Below are 16538 nucleotides of genomic sequence, written 5' to 3'. Positions count from 1 at the left end.
ATTTGCAGATTCTCCCATCCCTATCGGTGGGTGGCCTTAAACAAGTAACACAGGGATTATAGTGATCTGATGCAAAAGGTTCCTAGGAGTCCAGACAAACTGAAAATGGCACAGCACTTCACACATTAAATTTACTAAATAAATAATTCTTAGCAATAAATCCTAGCTTCACTGAAACTGTCATCAGCTTCAGCAGCCAAAGACTACACCCTTTGGCAAACAGCTGTCGCCTGTAAATTTTGCTGCTGCAAGATGGGTGTAATTTCTGTCACCTTCTATTCCTGTGCTCTGCTGATCAAATTAATAAACCAGATTGCCTTATTCTGCAGAATGAGGAAAAGTCCCCGAATTAAACAGATGCATTCCAAAGTCTGTCTATATAGGCCAGTTGGCCCATTTTACCTACCCATGTAGACTAAATGACCACAGTTGACCCTTTTGTTTGTCTTAAGGGCTGCCTCCTTTTCATTAAAAAAAACAAACAGGGGGAACTGTAGCTCTTGTTCCTCATAGTAGGCACTTTGTAGGCACCTTTGAAGACAATGGCATCCTGGCTGCCTACTAGCCTATCATCTTCCCCTTGTTTCCCAAAAGGTCAATGAGCGTAACAGCTGAGTTTATGCAGGAACAGTATCCTGCATATCCAAAGCGGTACTGGAGAAGATTGGTGTTACTGCAGCCTGTTCACTCTGGAAACATAGCAATGGCTGGCTACCTGTCATTCTTACTTTATTACAATTTGTTAATTGATATCATTTTACCCTACCCTTCCTCCAAGGAGCCCACAGCAGCGTACATGTGCCTTTCCCGCCACACCACATTTTATTCTAACAACAATCCTGTGCGATAGGTTAGATTGAGAGTGTGCAGCTGGCCTAAGGTTGCAGACTGAGCAGGCAAACAAGGTCAGCTGGTTGCCCCAATAGAGGACATCAATTCGCATAACTTTTGAATGCGCTGTGTATGTACATAAGTGCAAATATTTTGGGGGGGGGGGGATCATGATAGTTTAAATAGAAATGGATCTTGGTCCAGTATACCTGAAGGAGCATCTCCACCCCTGTCGTTCTGCCCGGACACTGAGGTCCAGTGCCAAGGGCCTTCTGGAGGTTCCCTCATTGTGAGAAGTGAGGTTACAGGGAACCAGGCAGAGGGCCTTCTCGGTAGTGGCGCCTACCCTGTGGAATGCCCTCCCACCAGATGTCAAAGAGAAGAACAACTACCAGACTTTTAGAAGACATCTGAAGGCAGCCCTGTTTAGGGAAGCTTTTAATGTTTAATAGACTACAGTGGTACCTCAGGTTACATACGCTTCAGGTTACATATGCTTCAGGTTACAGACTCCGCTAACCCAGAAATAGTGTTTCAGGTTAAGAACTTTGCTTCAGGATGAGAACAGAAATCGTGCTCCGGAGGCGCAGCAGCAGCAGGAGGCCCCATTAGCTAAAGTGGTGCTTCAGGTTAAGAACAGTTTCAGGTTAAGAACGGACCTCCGGAACAAATTAAGTACTTAACCCGAGGTACCACTGTATTGTATTTTAATATTCTGTTGGAAGCCTCCCAAAGTGGCTGGGGAAACCCAGCCAGATGGGTGGAGTATAAATAATATATTATTATTATTATTATTATTATTATTATTATTATCCCATCATCATGCAGAAGACAGTGAGCAGGTGCCCTGCATGCAGTGGCGGATCTTCATGATCCGGCACCAGGGAGTGGAGAGCAGGCAGGGGCGTGGCTAGTGCGCATCCTGGGGGTGTGGTGCATCACCCACAGGGGTGTGGCACGTGTCCTGGGGGCGTGGCACACATCCTGGAGGTGTGGTGCGTGTCCTGGGACCATGGTGTGGCACCTGCGGGGGCATGGCACCCAGCGCAGATGGGGGGCAGCCGCGACAGCACCCCACCGGGATTGTGCTGCCGGGGCAGTGCGCTCCCCCCGCCCATCTTCCTCTGCCAGTGCCTGCTTGCTGCCTGCTCAATCTGCTCTCTGGGTGCTAACTCTTCACAGCAAACGCCAAGTTCCCTGAATGCTATATCTTTAAAATGGACTCGGGCCAGACCAGAGGGGCCTCCGAACAGAGGATTTTCCTGTGACACCTCTTCCGACGAAGGCCTCTTCTTTTGTAAAGTAAGATACAAAGCCACCCAAAATCTAGCTCCCTTGCACACTGCCTCATGCCCCATCCAGTATCGGAGATTATGATCCACTCAGGTGGCCCCATCCTCTGTGACGTTGCGTAATTCGTTTTGATCCCATCACTCCAAGAATTACAATTCGCTGTAACAACAGTATTTATGCAGCACTTCAGAATGTCCACAAACACTGTCTTGGTAATCCTTATAACACCTGGTGAGATTTGTCAGGACTTTTACTCTCCCCATCTTGCAAAGATATAGGTGCAGCTGATGATAAGAGGGAGTAAACTACTTACTTCGTTAGTGCAGGCTCCGTAAGACTACCTAACGGGATGATGGCCAAAGAAAAGTTTGAATTAGGGGCTTCCGGGTTCAGAGGTCAAAGTCTCTGAGGCATTTGGCTACGCTTGCTCTCACTCAGGGGTGGACAGAAGACAGATCAGGATCTACTGGGCACAAGGCCTTTGGGTGGATAGCAGTAGAATGGCCAGGACCAGATTTAGGTTTGATGAGGCCCTAAGCTACTGAAGGTAATGGGGCCCTTTATATGTCCAGCTACCCTTTGTCAGGGACGCGGGTGGCAGTGTGGGCTAAACCACAGAGCCTAGGACTTGCCGATCAGAGGGTCGGCGGTTCAAATCCCCATGACAGTGTGAGCTCCCGTTCCTCGTTCCCTGCTCCTGCCAACCTAGCAGTTCGAAAGCACGTCAAAGTGCAAGTAGATAAATAGGTTTTCGTGTGCTGCTCTGGTTTGCCAGAAGCGGCTTAGTCATGCTGGCCACATGACCCGGAAGCTGTACGCCGGCTCCCTCGGCCAGTAAAGCGAGATGAGCGCCGCAACCCCAGAGTCGGTCACGATTGGACCTAGTGGTCAGGGGTCCCTTTACCTTTACCTTACCCTTTGTCAACAACAAATTGTCACTGTTTTTTGTGTTGAATATATGCTATATGGTAATTTATGGACATAAAAGGTACCTAAAGCCATTTGCACACGTTGCCATGCAACCAGTCCATGCAGAATGTAGGCACCCTATATATAGAAATGAGCAAACCAGTGATATTTTAGGGAGCAGGCTAGCAGGCAGGGTCCATTACTTACATCATAGGAGCCTACACAACACAAAACACTGTTGCTGTGTGTAGGTTTTATTTTATTTGTTTTTCATCTTATATTTTGGAAATGTACATCCAGGTGTGTGTGTGTTTTTTGGGGGGAGGGCTCCAAGAGAGTGGGGCCCTAAGCTATAGCTTGTTTAGCTTATACGTAAATCCGACACTGAGAATGGCAAGGGTTTCTGACTCCCAGTTGTTTAGCAATATCAATTTTTTTAAAAAACAAGAGGGTACCCCTAAGTGAGGTGGTTGTAATGAAAAATGCTTGGGTGGGGAATGAGTGGATTTTGAAAGAAAGCACTGTGGACTCAGTTCTTGTACTGAAAACAGATTCCTGCACAGAGCATGAGCTCAGAGGCAATTCTGATCCTGACATTTGAGCACCGACTGTTCAGCCCCTTCTCTGCCCTCTGGACTGATGTGGCACCTGGTTCCAGTTGGTGAGCTCTGGATCTCACAAGTCTGCACACATAGAATGGAAAAGCTTCAAGTATACAGCGGAAATTGAAACTAATATTGCTAAAATATGCCTAGTGCAGCCACATTCGGAATACTGTGTTGTGTGCAGAGAAAGTGGATGGAGAGACCTTTTCCCTCCCTGTATTATTATTATTATCATTATTATTAATTGAATTTATATACCGCCCTATACCCAGAGGTCTCAGGGCGGTTCACAAAAAAGATTGCAATATATAAAATCAAAACAAAAGCAATAACCCAATAATACCCTCCAAAAAAAGAGCTACATTTTAAAAGGGTATGGGATGTTGATCAGGTCAACCAAAGGCCTGGTTAAAAAGGAACATTTTTGCCTAAAGGTGTATAATGAAGGTGCCAGGTGAACTTCCCTGGGGAGAGCATTCCACAGACGGGGTACCACTGCAGAGAAGGCCTCGTTCTTGTGTTGCCACCCTCCGGACCTCTCAAGGAGGAGGCACATGAACAAGGGCCTCAGAAGATGATCACAGGGTCCAGGTAGGTTCATATGGAAAGAGGCGGTCCGTGAGGTATTGCAGTCCTGAGCTGTTTAAGGCTTTATAAGGCAAAACCAGCACTTTGAATTGGGCCCGGAAACTAATTGGTAGCCAGTGCAGTTTGACCGGGATCGCTGTAATATGCTTAAACTGTCTTGCTCCGGTAAGCAACGTGGCTACTCAATTCTGCACTAGCTGAAGTTTCCGAACCAGCTTCAGAAGCAGCCTAGAAGCCAAGGTGATCCAAAGAAGCTGAGGACTGAGGAGAGGCAACAGGAGGTAATTCATCACACACAGCATAGTTAAACCATACAAGACGTTGGGATGACCTCCTCTGTCCTGTTCTCACAATCCACAAGCAGGACTTGAGTGTCACAGGGTTCTCCCCATCTGAGATTCCCAGCAACAAGTACACACAAGAATAATGATTTTGTCATACTGCCTTGTCCTGGATGTACGTATCTTTTATTTTTTCTTAGGAACGCCTAAGTCTTCAAGCTGACTTGATTCAGCAAAAGCGATCTCCTCAATCGTCCTACACTTCCTCACGAAACCATTAGTTTCCATTTCCCAAGTGTTCCAAAAGCCGGTTTGATCAAGCAGATTCTTTAAATATGTTTCATTCACTGGATCCTTGACAATTTGAGAGCAAAAAGCTTCAGGAAATCAAAGCAGCGCCTTGTGAGTTTAGCCTTAAAACGCGGTGCTTAAAGAAATAATGAGACTATCAAACTTCCGCGTCAGAAAAGTAGACAGCTGAGACAGCTGAGACAATTTCGCAGGGCTAATGCAAACTGCATAGTTCTCTCTCTGCACCACCCAGGGTGAGGAAATCGCAACGCGAGGGAACCATCCTTGAAAAGCGGTTTGCACACCCCTCTGCCACAAAAGAGTGTCGCAAGTGCGAGTGTGAAAAAGAAGTGGGTAGGGACCCAAAGAAATATGTTTATAATGATGGGCTTTGAAAACACACAGAGAGAGACGGCGGTGGGATGGGAGGAATTACTCAACCTCGCTGAAAAGATGGTGGTGATGATGAATGTTTCGGCCAGGTGACATCCACCCATTCGCCATCTTGGGAGTGGGGTGAGAGAAGACTCACAAATGGCCCAGGGGGCAAATGAACACGATGGAAGACCGGGCCAAGTTATTAATATCCATCAGTCATGAAGGCTTGAAATGATAAATCTTCCAAACAAACAATGCAGCGATGAAATGACGTTCCAACGAAGGAACACACCCTTAACAAAGTCGGCATATAAAACCTTGATGCTCTTCTGACTGCTCAAGAAAACTCCCCTTGGGTGAATCTTCTGCTTTTCTCCCCGCAAGCTTGCTTAAAACTTCCTTGAGATCATGTCTTACTTTAGCCGGGGATCTAGGCAGGTTTCCTCCTCTCGCTGTGGCGGGCCGTCTATAAAGCTTTCTGGCTGCGGAGCGCATGCCTTGGGTGGAGGGTCCTTCAGCGCAAGGAGTTTTGGTGGTGGGGCAGCCTGGGGCATGGGGTCAGGATGGGGCAGCCTGGGAGGTGGGACTGGGAGCTGCTTCCAGAGCTACAGCTGTGGCGCAGCCGGCAGCGATGGTGGGCTTCTCTCGGGAGGGGAGAAAGAAACCATGCAGAACCTGAACGACCGCTTGGCCTCCTACCTATCCAAGGTGCGGGCTCTGGAGGAGGCCAACAGCGACCTGGAGCTCAAAATCAAAAGCTGGTATGAGAAATCGGCGTCGCACGCCGACGGAGGCCTCCGCGACTACAGCAAATACCACACCACTATTGAGGACCTTCGAAATAAGGTGAGCAAGACTTGGGAAGGGAAGGGAGATTTTGGAGGCATGAGGCTGGCTAAAGATGGAAGAGAGGTAAAGGTAAAGGGACCCCTGACTATTAGGTCCAGTCGTGACCGACTCTGTGGTTGCGGCGCTCATCTCGCTTTATTGGCCGAGGGAGCCGGCGTACAGCTTCCGGGTCATGTGGCCAGTATGACTAAGCCACTTCTGGCGAACCAGAGCAGCGCACGGAAACGCTGTTTTCCTTCCCACCAGAGTGGTACCTATTTATCTACTTGCACTTTGACGTGCTTTCGAACTGCTAAGTTGGCAGGAACAGGGACCGAGCAATGGGAGCTCACCCCGTTGTGGGGATTCGAACCGCTGACCTTCTGATCAGCAAGTCCTAGGCTCTGTGGTTTAACCCAGAGGTGGGCAAATCTGTCACTTTCGGCTTCTCCCAGTTTCTTATTTCCCCAGTCTTAAATTCACCAGTGAATTTCACCTGATGGGGACATTCTTCTGTAATTTTACTTAATGTATATTCATTGATGCATATGCTAGGATAAAGTGTGTGCAAAAATGCATATGCTAGTGAAAATAACGGGGGGGGGGTATGTTTTCTATCAAGGGAAATTAAACATGTGCAGTTTTATGCACACTTTACACCAGTATGTTTGATGAAGTGTGGTTGTCAAGGATGTCTGCGTATTAGTTCGCTTGTTGTTTCCGGCAGTGCAAATTCGCAGGTTTGCCTTTAAATGTGAACTGAATCGCAATCAAGCGTGCCATAATTTTGTGATTATGCAAGTCGGTCCTACTACTGCCTGTCTGTGAGATTTATGAAGGGGGAGGGTATTCTCTTACAGATCAACAGGCTACCTTTGCTTTTTATGGCTTCTCTCCACTCAGAGCAGACCCATTGAACTGAATGGACCCAAGGATGGGAGCCAGTGTAAATTAAGCTGGTTTACGTTGAGCAGGTGTTAATGTCTGCCAGATCCAAGCTCCATTCAGGAGTGGCCTGTGCTAGTTTAGCTGCCCTAAACTTGGCAGGTAAAGCAGCTCAGTTGATAGAGCATGAGGACTCTTAATCTCATGGTTGTGGGTTCAAGCCCCATGCGGAGCAAAAAGATTTTACCCTTGTGGCCTCTCCCAACTGTACAGTTCTTTGACTCTATTGAAAGCAAGCCCTTAGAAGAGAGTTGGATTTATATCCCCGTTTGCCAGGTTAATGTAGGCCAGGTTCTCAGGTCACGTGACTCTGCTTAGGATCCAGCCTAAGTCCCCCTCCTGTCTCACTCTCACCTCAACCCCAGGATGTCACTTGTTCAAGGTTTAGGCCAGCTGAAGGACTACTGGGCTCAGCCCAGGCAGCTGGGTCCTGGCCAAACTGGGATATGGGAGATACAGAGGCCATATCTATGGCTCAGCCAGGATCAGGTAGTTAAAGCAACATAGCCTGGCCAGGTGATTGAGAGCCAGTGTGGTGTAATGGTTAGAATGCTAGACTAGGACTTGGGAGACCAGGGTTCAAATCCCCCCTCAGCCATGAAGCTCACTGAGTGACCCTGGGCTACACAAAGTCTCTCAACTTAACCTACCTCTCAGGGCTATTGTGCAGATCAAATGGGGAGGAGTTGAAGTCTGTTGACCAGCTTAAGCTTCCTAGAGGAAAGGTGAGATGTGAATGTAATAAATAAAACAAATTCAGCTTTAGGATTGTGCCCTTGGTCATGTTAATTCTGATTGCTCTGCTCTGAGTAAAACTCAGCCCAATGCCCCTTCATGTGTTTTAATGAGGCATTTACTCTTATTTTTCATCTTTACGTTTGTTTTAGAATTTTTCTAGCCGCTTTGAGCAATTTTGCTGGGGGGGGAGAGAAGGATGTAATCTTTTTGTGTAAATAATATAAACGATTTGCTTTTTTACTTCAGCACCTCTTCCTCTTTCTATCTCCCCCTCCAATGCAGATCATTGCTGCGAGCGTCACAAATGCCAGCATTATCCTGCAGATAGACAATGCCAGGCTGGCTGCAGATGACTTCAAAATGAAGTAAGCTTGAACCCAATCAGGGTATCTGTACTATTTTTCTTTTTTAAAAAAAGAGGTGCTGGAACTCACCATGAAACCTTCCTTGTTCTCTTATCATGGCAATAGCGCCCACCTGAGAGGTGCCAAAACTGAGCTCCAGAGAGTTCCGGCTTTTTTCCTGGGGGGACGCAGGGGCACGCATACCCCTAAACATTTTTTGAATCTAATGGGAGAAGAAACTAAATTTTTTTTTTTAAATTAGTTTCTTCTCTATCGCGGTGAATCATCAGTTCCGTTGCTACCCCCGATGGTGGCCTCATTTCCTGTCATGTTGTTTCCTGAGTCTCAGACAGAATGAGAGTACCCCTAAGCATTTTTTAAGAAAAAAAGCACTGGTTCCAGCTTGGGGGGGAACTGTATATACCTAATTTTACTTGTACAGTGGTGCCTCGCAAGACGAAATTAATTCGTTCTGCGAGTTTTTTCGTCTTGCGAATTTTTCGTCTTGTGAAGCACGGTTTCCCATAGGAATGCGGTTTTAAGAAAAAGGAAACAAACTTGCAAGACGTTTTCATCTTGCGAAGCAAGCCCATAGGGAAATTCGTCTTGCGAAGCAACTCAAAAAACGAAAAACTCTTTCATCTTGCGAGTTTTTCATCTTGCGAGGCATTCGTCTTGCGAGGTACCACTGTAAATATGACCAAAACAAACAGCCTGATAAGCAGAGTCTCAGGCTTCTCAACACAATGACAATCAAATAACTGGCCAAGCCAATGCAATAGCCAAAGTTAAGTACCTGAGCAAGCTAAGCACTTTAAGAAATAATAATAATTCCTCTTCAAAGGTATGAAAATGAGGTGTTCCTCCGCCAGAGCGTTGAGGCAGACATCAATGGTCTGCGCAAAGTCCTTGATGAACTGACTCTGTCCAGGAGCGACCTAGAAATGCAGATTGAGACCCTGACTGAAGAGCTGGCTTACCTCAAGAAGAACCACGAAGAGGTAAGGCAGCCATCTTGCTCAAGCAACTGACAGCATAACTCCAGGTGTTGTTAGGGGGTTCCTGAGCTCCAGGACTTTTGCACTGAGCCCTAGGTGTCCTGTTCCACCCTGTTCCTTTTCGTGAACTTGTTTTGTTTTGAACTTTGCTAAGTTAAAGGTCAGCTGGGCACACCTCAAAGCACAGCAAGATCCCAGCAGTCCACTAATCTTAAGTTGCCCAGAGGCATACACAGTTTGCATATGCTGATCTATGCAAATTTGTTTCCTGCGCCAGTGCCCCAAATCCTCTTCGTATTTAGCAACTCCCCTGTACAACTTGATCAGTTAGCGATCCAAAATGGTTGGATTTAGGGAATGTTCCGTGCTGATAACAATAATGATACCAAGAGGTGCTTCACTGAGCAAAAGCTCAGCAGCTTACAGGAGGTGTGAGAAAGCATAAGGCTAGCAAAACTGAAGGGTGATCAAATTCCTCAGATTTGGGACAGAAGTTCCATACCCCTGGGTTACAGGTTCTCCACTGCATTAACCAGAATGAGGGAGCCCCCCAAGCAGCAGCGGATCAAGTGGGATGGCAACCCCCAACCTATTCCTTTTGAGCCCCCCCCCTGCCCCCCACTACTCCTACCCCTCTGAGCTGTTGCTTTTCTGGCTGTGATGCTTCCTCCCTGCTGGCTTTCACTGTCTGCCTGTCTGCCTATTCACTTACTCCCAGGGATGGGGAAAGTTTACAGGAACCCAAATGCTGAGCTTATCTTGATTGGTGGATTGATTGCATTTATATCCCGCCTTCTTTCTTCCAAGGAGATCAAGGTTGTGTACGTGGTTCTCCTCCTCCTCATTTAATCCCTGCAACAAGCCTGGGGAGTAGTAGGTTAGGCAGAGAGGCAACGACTGGCCAATGAATATTCATGTTTCTAGGGATGTGGAAATGCTGCATGTGTAAATGAAGTCAACGTGTTGCCCCTGTGAATATGCAGAAAATGACTAATGAGTGTGGATATGTATTACAACCAGGATCAAGAGATTGTGCCTCTGATTACTGGTTGGTAGCGAGTACCGTATTTTTCGCTCTATAAGACGCACCAGACCACAAGACGCACCTAGTTTTTGGAGGAGGAAAACAAGAAAAAAAATATTCTAAATCTCAGAAGCCAGAAGAGCAAGAGGGATCGCTGTGCAGTGAAAGCAACGATCCCTCTTGCTGTTCTGGCTTCTGGGATAGCTGCGCAGCCTGCATTCGCTCCATAAGACACACACACATTTCCCCTTACTTTTTAGGAGGGAAAAAGTGAGTCTTATAGAGCAAAAAATATGGTAGATATGAGAGAAGGGAAATGCACAAGTTCTGCTTGAGGGCTTTCCATGGACAGGCTGGGACTCTGATCCAGTGCAATTCTTCTTATGTTTGCAAATGTACCAACTGAGTTATGGTCCTGAGGCATTTTGTTTGTTTGTTTGTTTGTCCCTTCCTCTTTCCTTCTTCCCTTTCTTTCTGCATGTAGGAAATGAAAAGTTTGCAAGGCGCGACCTCCGGGAACATCAACGTCGAAATGAACGCTGCCCCAGGAATTGACCTAACTACCCTCTTGAACAAGATGAGGGCAGAGTATGAGGCTCTGGCAGAGCAAAATCGCAAGGATGCAGAAACCTGGTTCGCCGAAAAGGTAAACTAAAATGCAGGGATGTGTCTAAAAATCAGCAATCTACCAGCAAATCTGTTTTTTAAAAAAAAGAAATGAAATGACATTTGTCAGTCCAATCATCTCATTTCCTTGTTTGTGAAACAGCTTAAACGTGCCCATTAAAATAAGCCAGCAGATTACCACTGCGCAGTGGTTCCAGGCATAACAGAACAAGAGACTTCTGCAGGTTTCACAAGTGCATGTCTCTCCACGGTTCCCTGGCTGCTCATTCCCCCTATTGCCCTTTAAACGTAGCATTCGTTCTTCCCTGTAAAACTCCAAATTCTGCAGAAGAAACCTGGAGAAGTTGGAGGGTGTATAAGATACACTGAACATGTACAGAGTGCCCTACTCTTATGCTTTCTGTTACTGGGGTCCGTTATACCTGGAGCTCTCATTTTACAAATGGGGTAGAGCCGCTAAGTTTCTGGAAAATTGCTCCAACCACATTTCCGTCATTTGAATACTATACCGCTCAAACGCTGTTATTGAATTATTGCAGAGTAAGGAACTGAACGTGATGATCAACGTGAGTGCCAAGGAGACCAGCACCAATAAGAATGAGATCACAGATTTGAAACGCACCCTTCAGGCTTTGGAGATAGACCTGACATCTCAACTTGCTTTGGTATGGGGAAGAGATCTCTGCCAGATAGCATAATCGTGTTTGAATGATTAAGACAAACATCTCCCTGAAATATACACCTCCCTCTTACAAGGCTGGTTCAGGAACAAAGCTAAGTCACATTAAGCATTATGAGAATGAGCCTAGTTCCCCACCCCAAAAAAACCCTTGTGTCCTTTGAAGCTTTCACCCCTGCTTCATTCAAACCTAGACCTTTATGTAATCTTCATTGTGGTTAATGAAAACAAGTCAACTTCAAAGAATAGTTCGTGAAACTGGCTTGTTTTCACTAACTTTAGTTAAGATTGACCGCTGTTTAGGGTTCAGATGATACACACAACCCCTGAACCCTCTTCATAATTTGTTTACATACACAAGTGGTGAAAAGGGCTTAAGTTGGTTAGAAGTTATCAAGAGTCCCTGGAAATAACAGTCATTCTTTATTTGCCTCTCTTTTCATTACAAGCTGCTAGCTATGACAATAAGCAATTGGATGGACCACTGGGTTGTCTCATTCTGCAGCAGCTTGCTTTCTCTGAATGGCAAATAATCTTAGCAATCTCTCCATTTTAGTCATGTTGTACCAAGAATGACAAGACCTGAATGCCATCTCACTGGTTACAGGGAGTCTTATAAGTGCAGTGCTGAAAATTTCTCCTCCATCCTCTGTCAGTTAATGAGAAAAGAAATTGGAACCAAAAATCAATAGACTTGTGAATGAAGTCAGGGAGCTTGATCTCCTTACCTTACTTTTGAGGTGGCTGAAGGATGCTTGTGAATAGCTTTTATTTCATTCTACAAATCGTCTCACCAGTGGTCTGCACCCTGCAGCCTCCCCAGGTGCCCAGACTTCCATTAAAGTTCCATAGGAACTCCTCCAATGGGGCTTTGTCAGTTGAGGAAGTATGGGTAGCCAGGGAGGCTGCAAATCATTAGAAAAATGTTTGAATAATGTTTGTGTGGGGAAAACAGCATACACCATCCTCAGGCACCTCACAAGGAGAAGGTAAGCTCAAGACTGAAATTCTAAAGAAATTCCCAAGCACATGAGGAATTAAAGCAGAAGCCTCTTTTGCAGAAGAACAAAACTCACGAGATCCGTTTGGAGGAAAGATTTCAGCACAGCACGAACTCCTATAGATTATTTATTTAATGGATTTGAGTTTGAGCCTCCTCCTTGTCAAGGGGCCAGGACAGGTGGCAACGTGTTAGAAACAAAGGCCTTTTGAGCACAGCAGCCAAAATACAAAGAACCACACAGGTAGCTTTGTGCAATTTGCAGGTTTGGGCTTGAGTTATTCACAAAAGGGTCAGCCTACACGTTAAATCGTTTGTACTTAAAAAAGCAACACCAAAAACCTGACCAATTTTTTTATTCTGAAGAAGCCACAGGGTCCCAATTCAAAACTTGTTCCTGTGCCAGATGCGGCCCTGTGCCACTTTATTGCTGAAACTCACAGGAACATAGGAAACTGCCTTCGACTGAGTCAGAAGATTGGTCCAACTTGCTCAGTATTGTCTACACAACTCCCTTTCAGACAAGAGTTTCGGCCAGCCCTACCTAGAAATGGCAGGGATCGACACTGATCCTTTCCAAGGGTAAAGCATGAGCTCTGCCCCTTCCCCTACTGCAAGGAGCACCTTGGGGACAAATAACTGTGGCAGGGGGACTGGTCTAGGTCCCCCAAGGCAGACTGCAAGTCCATTTCAGATTGGCAGCCCTTGCTTGCTTTTTCTTAGCCATGTAACTTGCTCTCAGCAGCCCATCGTGCCACAAAACAAAGCACTTTTGAAGCCGAGTTGTTTTCAGATATAGGTTTGCATTTTGGAACAGGAGTCTGCTGCACAAAGAGAAAGAGATCAAATTTTTCAAAGCCCTTGAGCACACCAAACATAGCACTTTGGAACTGTAACTGAAATCTAGATACTCAAACGATACCATCCCTGGGTCCGTACAAGCAGAGCTTAAGTGCTTCTTTTTAAAAAAAAAAAAAAGATATGTGCATGCAAATGCAATATTGCTCTTGCAACTTAGTGGAATTGGTACATCTGGCGGATAGATTTCATTAGGTACACAAGATAAGAATGACTTAGGGACGTGGGCATGTGTCTGAAACAGCCTGGAATTCCTTAGCAGTTGACATCCTCCCAGGACACTCTGGGGTCTGGAAGCAACCTTCCAAAATGCTGATGGCCTAAAACACGCCCTATATGTTACGTTTGTGTTATGGCACCCTTTTCCCTCTCAGAGGCAATCGCTGGAAGCCACCTTGGCGGAGACAGAAGGCCGCTACTGTGCCCAGATCTCCCAGATGCAAGGGTTGATTGGCAACGTGGAGACCCAAGTACAACAAATCAGGGAGGACATGGAATGCCAAAATGCAGACTACAGGCAGCTGCTGGATATCAAGATCCGCCTTGAGAATGAGATTGAGACATACCGGCATCTGATCGATGGAGAAGTAAGGTAGGGAGCAAAAAAAGAACCACCAGGCAAGAAAGGGATCAACTTTGCAACCCAGGCTTGCCATAAACCACTGACAATAAGGAGCATCTTACTATCCAAAAAGGTGTAAAATTATCTCCTGTGGGACAAATCGGCTGCACTTCAGACACTCTTTAAACTGGCATGAATGTGAAAAGCACATTGAGTAGAATTACTTTGCAAGCAAGGAATGAGGGATCTGTGGCCCGCCTCCAGGCAGTGTTGGACTTCAACTCCCATCATCCCCAGTCAGCATGGACAATGCTCAGGGATGCTGAGAACTGCAGTTTAACAACAACGGCAGGTCCACAGGCTCCCTTGCCCCTGGTGTGACAAGGCATCAAGCCCCATTATAGTTAAACGTACTAGAACCTGGGTGTCAGCCAATGAAATGGAATGGTGGAAGATTCGGGATGGACAGAAGGAAGGACATCTGTGCTAGAAAATAAACTATTGCCAGTGGCGATGAGCCACTGGTCTGACCCATAACCTGACTCTGGGTCTTCTGTTCTGAATGTCTGAATGTGTTGCTTTTTTAAAGGCCTTTGTGCTGTATACCCCCCAACAAGTTTTTATTCACCTACTATTTACTTTTGTTTGGGGGTTTTTAATGTTCTCATTTTGTATTTTTATGTTGTGAACCGCCCTTGTGATCTTTGGACGCAGAGCGGTATACAAACTGAATAAAATAAATAAGCAAGGGTAACACAAACAAACCTATTGCCTATTGCAGTGCATCTGGACACGGAGGTAGCAAAGATCTGGGGTCAAAAAATGTGGGGTCTGCAACAGCTGCAGGATTAAGAGGCTCAGAATCTGCTGCAAGAGGCACTGGGTCTGGCACAGACTCCAGTGGCAGAGGAACTGCCGGTGGGAACGCGCATTCTGCATCCAAAGAAAAAGGTAAGCATCATTTTGGGGTTGTCTTTCTATGTTATTAATAGGTTGGGGACTAAGACCAATTTAACATCCCAGACTCAGTACGTTTTTTTCTTCCCCCTTCCATTTCATCAATGCAAAGAATTCTCGGGTTAGAAGCAATTATCTATGTACCTCATCTATGAACAGAATTCCGGGGTGCAAGTTACATGGCCTACAGAGACTCACTATTTTCAGAAAGGGCTGGATTGGCTCTGCCAGCGTGTTTGCACCACACTGGCCTCCCCATCCCTTTGCCCCACCCTTTCAAAGCTGTAGAGATGCTGGCGATGGAAGGTCAGGGAAGTGCCACCCCCCCCCACCCCCCACTGCCTGCAACTGTCTGGAAATAACAAAAGCTTCCAGGTGTGCTGATAGACTCCTCCTGGGTTGGATGAAGATTTCTCATTTTAATATATTTTAAATATTTCAATAGTTATTACAGCTCAATCGTAGATCTAAGGTGAACCCACTTGATTTGCTCTTTCCTAACATGCTAATTGAAATTCACCTGTCTTTCAAAATTTTCACTTCTCCAAATTAGGGGGCAGATGCATGCCTGCGTAACTCTTACATTTGTAATCGCTAAAGAAATTGAGTTGGGAAAGATGCTGAATAAGTACTAAATGTTGCACCAGAAAGGTGCTGAGCCTTCTTGGTTGTGAGTCCTGGAAGAGCTGCTTCCTGCCTTGCAGGACTTCTTCCCCCTGGCCTGGGAGGGTGGGGCCCGGACTTACTCCAGCTACAAAAGCTGAGGCTGCTGAACAGACTCTTGGGCTGGGGGGGTTGCTCAGGGAGTTTTATTGAAGACAGTTGCTGCTGTTATTGATATTATTTTATATATCTTTATTTTATATCATATTATTATTCGTGTGGAAATTGTTTGATTTGCTTGTGAATTTGTTTATTTTTTATGACTCCTTTTGCTATGTTGCAATTAAGTACCAATAGTTTTTTCAAGTTGTAAACTGCCTTGAACTTTGAACGACAGAAAGGCAGCATACAAATTAAATGGTGTATATATGCATGTGTGCAGGTAAGTGCTCAGATGATGGGGCTTTGTCATTCAGGTAGATACCATTCTATTAAAAATTCTGTCCCAAAGAACGTTTGGCAAGGGCATTTCAGTCACTTGTCTTTCTTTTGTCTTTTCCGCCTTCAGAATCAAAGAAAACGAGAGTGATCAAAACCATCATTGAGGAATTAGACGAGCACGGGCGAGTAACTTCCTCCAAGGTTCAGTCTGTTAAAGAAAGCACGGTTATATAAACATCAAGATTTTATCCAGAAACACTTTCCTGCTTCTGAAAATGCTGCAGTGCAAGAAGAATAAGTGTCATCTTTCACATTAATGCGCCAACATACAGAGAAGCCAATGGAAATATTTCCTTTCCTTAATTAGCAATCTGTTTAGATATTCTCATTGCTCTCTTTAGAATTCTCTTACAATAAAAAAGTTAATTACAGCTTCTACTCCTGCAACTATTTTTACTTGTTTCTTCTTATATAAAGGTAGTTCAAAACTTGATTTTGTGGGATGCAAATATTTTTTTCTCTCTCCCTGGGAGAAACTAGTCACACTAAGGCAGGATGCAGGTCTGCTGCAACAGCTTCTGTGCCAGGACTTAGGGTTGTGGGTGAGTTTGTCATCAAGCATAATGCTTACAGCATTGCACATTTATTGGCTAATTCAGACCCTCAGTGGCAACTGATGGAGGAATATTTAGAGAGGCACAGGCCCCAGCCTCACTGCAAGAGCTCCACTGCCCCCTTCCATTGCATCAGTACAGTCA

At 45.6% G+C, this 16538-nt stretch overlaps 1 protein-coding gene across 1 annotated transcript; it reads left to right on the top strand.

Annotated features, from left to right (window-relative positions):
- The first annotated feature begins 4744 nt into the window (after positions 1–4744).
- LOC310690825 (keratin, type I cytoskeletal 12-like) lies at positions 4745–16273 on the top strand. Its single transcript, XM_083470401.1, has 8 exons — positions 4745–6022; positions 7970–8052; positions 8876–9032; positions 10538–10699; positions 11220–11345; positions 13592–13809; positions 14561–14730; positions 15908–16273. Exons 1-8 carry the CDS (start codon positions 5585–5587, stop codon positions 16012–16014), a joined length of 1461 nt encoding a protein of 486 aa, XP_083326527.1. The 5' UTR covers positions 4745–5584; the 3' UTR covers positions 16015–16273.
- Positions 16274–16538: the final 265 nt, after the last annotated feature.

This window comes from Podarcis liolepis (genome assembly GCF_965112155.1).
Source record: "Podarcis liolepis genome assembly, chromosome: 13".
Classification (NCBI taxonomy): domain Eukaryota; kingdom Metazoa; phylum Chordata; class Lepidosauria; order Squamata; family Lacertidae; genus Podarcis; species Podarcis liolepis.
This window is presented reverse-complemented; position numbering and strand designations above follow the sequence as displayed.

Coding starts and splice junctions, on each gene's coding strand:
- LOC310690825 (XM_083470401.1), top strand. CDS start 5,585: ATGTCTTACTTTAGCCGGGGATCTAGGCAGGTTTCCTCCTCTCGCTGT. Junction 8,053..8,875: donor GCAGATGACTTCAAAATGAA/GTAAGCTTGAAC, acceptor TCCTCTTCAAAG/GTATGAAAATGAGGTGTTCC. Junction 9,033..10,537: donor TCAAGAAGAACCACGAAGAG/GTAAGGCAGCCA, acceptor TTCTGCATGTAG/GAAATGAAAAGTTTGCAAGG.